The following is an 8,215-nucleotide window of genomic DNA, read 5'->3' as shown; positions in this document are numbered from 1 at the left end:
ATCCATATCTTCCCATAGAACTTCTACTCTAGACTTAGAAGTAGACGAACCAGTTTCACCACTTGTTATTTCCATAGATTTATATTTATCAAACATTGATCTAGCATAAGAATATATTTTATCTTGGCAGTCTTCGAGAGATGGTTGTTCATTTTCTTGAATTGCTAAATTCTCATAAATTTTACGAACAAGTCCATTTGCACCTCTTAATTTTAAAGATGGGTTAAGTATAGTAGAAATTAAATAAACTTGGGGAATAGAGAAAAAAATACTTTTTAAATATGGCCGTTGGGAACGGCTATTTTTGCAATTGAATCTGTTGCCCAACGGCTATAATTAAAAAAAAGAAGAAGAATGCGGGACGGGACGAGACAAAACGGATGGGATAAACGGGACGAAATGGCCATCACGTCCCATCACGTGTCCCGTTTAACATGGGGCCATCCAGTTACGAATTAAGTGGGCCGGGACGGACGGGACAGCCTTAATGTTGCCCAAGCTTAGTGAAGTCTCTTTAAACAACCGAGCCAATTGAAAGGACGCGAAATACAATTGAAAATCAGTTGTACACGTCTCACATTAGTGTGAGAAGATATATTGGCACCGCCGTATCAAAAAGTTAAAATTGCAATCCTACCCCATCAGGGAAAAGGCAAAACCAAGCGACAAGAAAAAGTTGGGTGAAATTAGGATAAAAAAAGGTCAGATGTTAAAGAATCGTTTTCACATAAAAGCGTCTGTTTGCTTCCCATATTAAACTCCAACCCTAGTGACATTCTTTCAACACCACAAACAGTACTAGCTCAAACCCAAACAGAATGCCTGATAACTTTATTGCCCATGATAATATCATCGATGTACTGATAAAACTTCCTGTGAGATCGCTTTTACGGTTCAAGCTCGTTTGCAAATCTTGGCGTTCGCTAATTGAAGATCGTCAATTCATCAATTTTCACCAAGATCGATGTAAAAGTGATATAAAAAATTATCAAAATCAAAAAATCTTTCTGAGTTGTTATGGAATGGTGACGGAACAAATGTACCACTACTCCTTAGACGCCCCTTCACTTCAACGTGATTCTGTTGTCTCTCTTCTTAAGCCTCCAACAATTCCAGAATCTTCATGGGGTGGTAAAGTATATGTGAATTCTTGCAGTGGGTTATTTGTTCTAGCTCTCTCTCCTTATAATATTGTCCTGTGGAACCCAACCATCAGAGAATCAAGAAAAATCCCAAGTCCAATCTCCATTCATGGTGAGGAGCGGTCCCATACTTTTTATGGTTTAGGGTACGATTCTCCATCTTCCAAAGACGATTACAAAATAGTTAGACTAGGATTAATATATCATCCAGATGGACATGATGTTCAAATATTTTCGACCAAGAGTGACTCGTGGAAATTGATTGGTAAGCTACCCGTAAGCTATGACATTGAGGGAGATATGGTTGTTGCTGATGGAATTGTTTATATGATCATAGATGAGCCACCCGACAATAAATTTATTTTATCTTTGTGTTTGAAAAATGAAAATTTTGAAGAAATATTGTTTCAAGGTCATCGGGACCTATTAATGGAAAAACCAAATTTGTTCACTGTTGAAGGATGCCTTTGTTTGACAAAGTTTTCGTCCCTTATTAATGAGTTGGCCGATTTCGAGGTTTGGCGTATGAAAAAGAATGGAACCATGAGCTATTCATGGAGTAAAGTATTAGCAATTACAGTGCCAGTGCCAGATGATAACTGGCTTTGTACAAGAATCCATGTCCTTCCTGTGAGCTTTATGAAGGATGGAGGCATCTTATTTCGGAGGAGTAAAGCTGAATTACTATTTTACGATCCAAAAACACAAAAGTTTGAAGAAGTTAAAATTGCTGGGCTTGAAGCATCACTTTACTTCTATCGTGCTTTAACATATGTGGAGACTTTAATCTCCCCTAATGCTCTCTAGGAATACATTTGATGAGTTATGTAGTGGCTAACAGGAATATGAGAGATGATTTAGCAAGGAATTGCCTTCCTATAAATTTTTCGTGATTTTGAAATGTTAAATTTTAAAACTTGCTTAAAATTTTAGAAGGATTAGTAAACATTCGATTTGTGTTACATTTATCTTTCGTTTACATATATGTTGGTTCATGAAAATCCCCATCGTTATTGATCTTTCATCTCAAATATACCCTTCCAGTAACAATTGTCCAGCTTTTGACTTTGACGTTTGGTATAGTGGAGCCGTATAGACAAACAAAATATTAAAATTAACCTCTAATATATCAAAACGGTTAAAATAATAATAATAATAATAATAATAATAATAATAATAATAATAATAATAATAATAATAATAATAATAATAATAATAATAATAATGCCCTTAACAATTGAAAAAGTCCAAATATACACGTGTCAATATGATTATACCATACTCAAAAATACTTTTTGATTTGAAATTCTAATAAACCTTATAATTTAATATACAATACCATTTTTTCTCCTTTTGGTCCTCGATTATCGTTATTGCTTTGATCGTTGCTCAATCTAATTACATTATCATATAAAGTTTTTATTGGTTTGCCTTTAAATTTAATATCCTCGCTTATTAATTCCTTTAATAAAACATAAATAAAATAGATTTCTTATTCTTGATAAAGTTGATTATTAATTTATTACTCTTTTACTTAAAATTCATTCATCATTCTATATCTTTTTATTTTTGATTTTATCTATTATGGTTTTAGTTATGTTTTATTATTTGTATGAATTTTCTCATCATAATTCAAAAGATACTTGCTCATCTCAAATTCCAATAAGTTTTATCTAAATGATTTTATAATAAAAAAATTATTTTCTTGTTAGTAATTTTATTTATTCATTACTTGAAAATCATTTAATGTTCAATGTTATTTGATTTGATTTATTTCGATTATAATTATGTGGTATTACATTGTATTTTTTCATCATAATTGAAAAATAACTTTCTCATCTCAAATTTAATTAAGTCTCATCATTCTATAATTTTTACTTTTTCTCAATACGCCACTTGGCTTCATATAAAGCTTGACTACCATCCTTTTAATATAATTTATACAACTTTCAATATATTATCTTCATATTAAGTTTGACTATTACTTGGATTCACTTTTAAGCTTGCTTAATTCTTTAAGTTTCTAAATTTATCAATAATATATTGAGTATTATTTACTTTCTTAGTTTTAATTATTTTTTTAAATTTAGTATTTTATCTATAATCTGTAACTGACATAATTTCATAATTAATTCTAATTTTGATTTGTTACTTCGTCCAAAATATGTTCTTTTATTATTTTGTATAAAATATATTTTATATTTTTAATTTTTTTATATTATATGAAATAAGCAATTAGACTTTTCTAAATTTCTTGCCAAGTAGCCTATTGTGAGGCTGCCACTTGGATTAATGCGGATGCTCTTATAATAATAATAATAATAATATATATATATATATATATATATATATATATATATATATATATATATATATATATTGTCGAATTTCATCATGTGGGATTAGTTGTGCGAATAGATTTGCCCGGTGCCGGTTACCGGAATATGGATTTTGGAGTGCGACAAAAGTGTACCAACACAATATAATGTAGGAATTAATGGCATTACTTCGAGGAAATGGGCCTTCATGGCTTTTTACAATGATAAAATTAAGAAAGTGTATCTTCTTGTCACGACCCAATTTTCCCTCCGTTGGGTATCGTGATGGCACTTAGTCTTAGGGACTAGGTAAGCCTAATATCTTCTGAATAACAACAATAATAAAGTAACATCTAATAATTTTTGAAATGGAATTCTATAAAATTACAATTTTCAAAACCGGTAGTACAAGTCAGAAGCTCTACAGAGCGTCTGCTAGAAAACTTCTAAAAATACGACTCTCTAGAAAAAAGAATAAACAGTGCAAAACGAAAACTTGAAGGTGACTTCGAAACCTGTGAACGCAGCAACAGGTTTACCTTAAGTCTCCACAGCAATGACCCGCATAGCTACTAACGAACAAATACGTGGATCTGCACAAAAATGTGCAGAAGTGTAGAATGAGCACACCACAGCGGTGTCCAGTAAGTATCAAGACTAACCTCGGTGGAGTAGTGACGAAGAACATTCAAGACACCTACTGGTCTAAATAAACTGAGCAAGTATAAGTATATGAACAACATAAATATGATATCTTTATAAATACTATGCAATATTGCTTACAATACAGTAATGGAAATAAGAAGGGAAATAAAAAGTATCAGCGGAATACCATAAAAATGACACAGAAGAGTGAATGGAACACAACCAGAATTCGAAATCACAAATATATCAAGAACAAATAATAAGTCAGCATTCGGGCTGTGCCGGCTCATACTAGAAATGGGTGCAAGACCTTTGTTCTGGCGGTGAGCCCCGACCCGGAAGTTTGTATTAATGATGGAAAGCTAGCCAAGAAGTACTCGGAGATATACAACAACATTAGATACATGTGTTTTGAAAGCTTGTTCCGTCCGGGTGAGTCGATAAACATGAACATGGTAAATGAGTTCTGTGCCAACTAGTAGCCTGAGGCCAGTTTGGATACGGTGTATGAGGTGCAGGTGAGACGCAAGATGATGCCCTTTTCCTCACATGTGATAAATCATATTACGAGGTTCACAAAGCACTCTCATAAGTTATTCTAAAGGTTACTGCATTGACCCCCTATCCTGATATTAGGCGCCAGCTGTGTGGCACTAATTCTTCTGCCACTTGCACGCGGGATGCTAATGAGTTCCACAAAGACATAAAAAAGAGCAATTTCCAGCGTCTTGCCAGGGTCATTCTCCGGTTGATTAATGCAAAGATCATGCCTACCATAACGACAATGATGTCTCCAGGTTGAAGGTGTGTCTCATTTATGCCATCTTGACTCAGATGAAGTTCGATCTTCACAAGATTATGCTTGAGGACATGGCTCAAGTACGACCACTTGGGGCCCATCACCTGTATTTCTCGATCATGATCACTCGACTTCTGTGAACGCATCTTTTGGGGGAGGAGTTCTATTATGATCAGACGATTCTAGCGTTGTGACCTCCTAAGGCGTTTGATGTCACAGCTGTGACAGACCCCATTTTGCTACTGTTCCTGTGGATCAGATATTACTTCGTGTCGAGGAGACAGTGCAACTGATATTTGTTGATATGCGCCTTCGCACTACTCGGGGGGAGACTGACTTGGCAGAGCTGTAGGAGGACCACCCCCCCTCTCCGCAGTCACTCAGCAGTGGTTGGGATTGGCAGATGGAGCATATATGACACCGGATGAGGACGTAAACTCTGTTATCTTTGATGATGAGGAGTATTTGCACACCTTTGAGGGTGTTGATGAAATATAGGAGAAGGGCCTGAGAGAGTTATCTTTTCACTATTGTTTCTAATATTTTGCATTAGGGACAATGCAATTTCTTAAGTGTTGGGTGGGGTGATCCTATTTGGTTGTATTTATTTGTTTTCTATTTGCCAATTAGCTTTGTTTGATTTGTTTCTTGATTTCTTAGACAATATGGCCTGTAATTATAACTCTATATTCTGACCTGTAATAGTTAGTAATCATAATTATTTAGTTTCGACTCTTTCCGACGATGGATTTCGTCGACTGGCTTCTTGAGGGATTTGAAGTCGAACGAGAAAACTACAAAAAAATTTAAAATTCAAAAATATGTCTTATATTTTTTTTTATTTTACTTTCTTAGGTAGTGAAGTAATTATCCCTTGGTTTTTTTTGTGCCGCAATTCTTTTCTAAGGGTTTGACTTGAATCGGGTGTAGTTAATTTTTGTTTAGGAATATAGAATCTTGAGTCATAGAGCTAATTTGAAGTAATTTTCCTTGACTGCATATGCCTTGAGAGTGGTGAGTGCCTAGGCTCAATTCTAGATTCATAGATAAGTTCCTTAAATTGGTTGATTGTGACTTTACTTAACTCCCTTGACTATTGAGTCGTGATAGATCTGATTCTAAGTGAGTTATGTGTCAATGTGTGAGTAAGGTTTGTGTTGATATTTTGTGCATATCAGTTGATGTCTAGAACTTGCCACGTGTGTTTGGAAAGAGAAATAACAGTCTTGTTCAGTCTAGGAAGTGATATAGGTATTTCATTGTTGAGCCAATTATATGTCTGTGACCCGCCTAATTGTTTTGTATCCTAGTTGGCCCTTTTGAGTCTGTGATCCTACTTTGTTTGGAAACCACACTACAAGCCTGGCCCATTTGTTTGAATTGACTATATGTTTATACCGTTTGCCTCTCTTGAGAAATTGATAAATTTTAAAGCTTGTTAAAAGCTAAGTGGAGGTATGGTTGAGTTTTTGAGTGAAACTATAGAAAAGGGGAAAGGTGCACTGTTTGAAAAAATAGTGAGAGCCATTGGTACGGAATTGATAAAAATAAGAGAAAATTAGAATCTAAAAAAAAATTAAAAAATAATTGTTGTTTGTATATATTATAAAAAAAATTATTCCTTGCTAGTGGTAAATTTTGCGTTGTCTGTGCTTGAAGAAATTGGGAGCTTCATGTTAATATGATGCGAAGGTTGGGGTTGGTTCAACATAAGAGTGTGAGGTTTGAATTTATATTACAGTGCTCAGGGAGGTGTAGCCACTGTTATTCAAATAGTATCACACCCATCCCTCAACCTACATTACGATCAAATTAAAGTCCTACTTGATCTTTGACTGATTAAGCTCAATTAATAGAGTATTATACTACGGGCAAGCCTAAGGCACATCTTCTGTTGCACATGAATTTTGATTCTGAGAGTGAGTGAAGTTTGTCTATCTTGAGTTCCTATCTGTTCTTGAATTTTATTGTGTGTGGAAATACTCTCTATTTTTTGTGTGAGGGAACATGACTTGTGAAGAAAAGGTAATGACGTTGACCTCTGTGTTAGAGTAAGTGAGCAGGTTGTGAATCAAATATGTGGTTCTTTTGAGTCGAGTTTTGAGGCTGGGATGTTATGATATGGTGCCTAGTATGCTTTAAAAATTCTTGGCATGATGGGTTAGGGAAGTTGTTTGATGAAAAGGCCATCCCTATTTGAAGTGTATTTTTGATTTCTCGAGGACGAGCAATGATCCAAGTGTGGAGTGTTGATGGTAAGCTAGAAATCCGTATTTTAGCCGTAGTATTGCACTCTAATTACTATATTTTACGTGTGTTTGAGCTTAAATGATAGTGAATTACACTTATTACGTATTTTATGCCTTGCAGGAAGTGATTCCGAGTTAAAAGGTAAATTTGGAACTAAATCGAACAAGTTGGAACTTTGAAGTCTGAGTAGAAGCCCAATAAATTAAGCCGGGATCACTTTCGGGGGTCGAGAACCAAGTACGGATGTCAAAAAGTGGACAAAAAGAATTACTCTTCAAAAATAACATTGTCGCGCCGCATGGGGCGCGTCATGGCGCGACGCGACTGTGTAAAAGTTGTTGCATGACAAAAAAATCTGCTCTTTGAAGATCCTCACAAGCACGTAATTTTGTTAGAGTTATTTACTGTTTCGACTAGGAAAGGGTAGTTTCATCCGGGCCCGTTCCTATAGGGTATAAATATACCAAAATACGTTTTTGAAGGGACTTTTGACCTACGAAAGATTGGAGAAGAAACTAAGGCAAAAAGACACAAGAATTCATCAAGATTTCAACCAACGATCGGTGCAATACGAGAGTTTGTATTGAATCATTAGCATTGATATTTTCTTTGTAGTTAAACCGTATTGAGATGACCTTTTCTATAGCTGTGGAGTAATTTCCATTAGGGTGTTGACAAATACGGTATTTTGATAACTTGATTAGGGATTTGATTCTTGGTAATTGTTGGAGTTTTAATTCGTATTGTGGAGTTATTTCTTATTTTTCTTAATCTAATGAGGAGCTTGATATTGAATTTCTTTACATCTTATGCTCTAGTTTAAATTTGTGATTCAAATAGGTAATCGAAAGAGTCTCTTGAATTGTTAATCGAACTAGAAAATAGGAAAATATCCGTGAGAAGTTACCCTTTAGACCATAACTGTCATTCTATTTGTTGCAATTGTTTACCCCACTTCAATTGGATTAATTACTGAAATTGATGTTTAATCGAAAGAGGAGCATTAAGTTCAAGTGTACTCTAATTATATATTGAATTCGTGAGAATCAACAGTATTATAG

At 34.6% G+C, this 8,215-nt stretch overlaps 1 protein-coding gene across 1 annotated transcript; it reads left to right on the top strand.

The window, feature by feature from the left end:
* Positions 1-1,037: 1,037 nt before the first annotated feature.
* LOC142169567 (F-box protein CPR1-like) lies at positions 1,038-1,949 on the top strand. The gene is made up of 2 exons (XM_075231441.1): positions 1,038-1,463; positions 1,623-1,949. Exons 1-2 carry the CDS (start codon positions 1,038-1,040, stop codon positions 1,947-1,949), a joined length of 753 nt encoding a protein of 250 aa, XP_075087542.1.
* The last annotated feature ends 6,266 nt before the right edge of the window (positions 1,950-8,215 follow it).

Source organism: Nicotiana tabacum, chromosome 15, assembly GCF_000715075.1.
Source record: "Nicotiana tabacum cultivar K326 chromosome 15, ASM71507v2, whole genome shotgun sequence".
Lineage (NCBI taxonomy): Eukaryota > Viridiplantae > Streptophyta > Magnoliopsida > Solanales > Solanaceae > Nicotiana > Nicotiana tabacum.
The sequence above is the reverse complement of the archived record's forward strand: the minus strand, read 5'-3'. Positions and strand labels throughout refer to the sequence as shown.

Coding starts and splice junctions, on each gene's coding strand:
- LOC142169567 (XM_075231441.1), top strand. CDS start 1,038: ATGTACCACTACTCCTTAGACGCCCCTTCACTTCAACGTGATTCTGTT. Junction 1,464..1,622: donor TGGTTGTTGCTGATGGAATT/GTTTATATGATC, acceptor TGTTTGACAAAG/TTTTCGTCCCTTATTAATGA.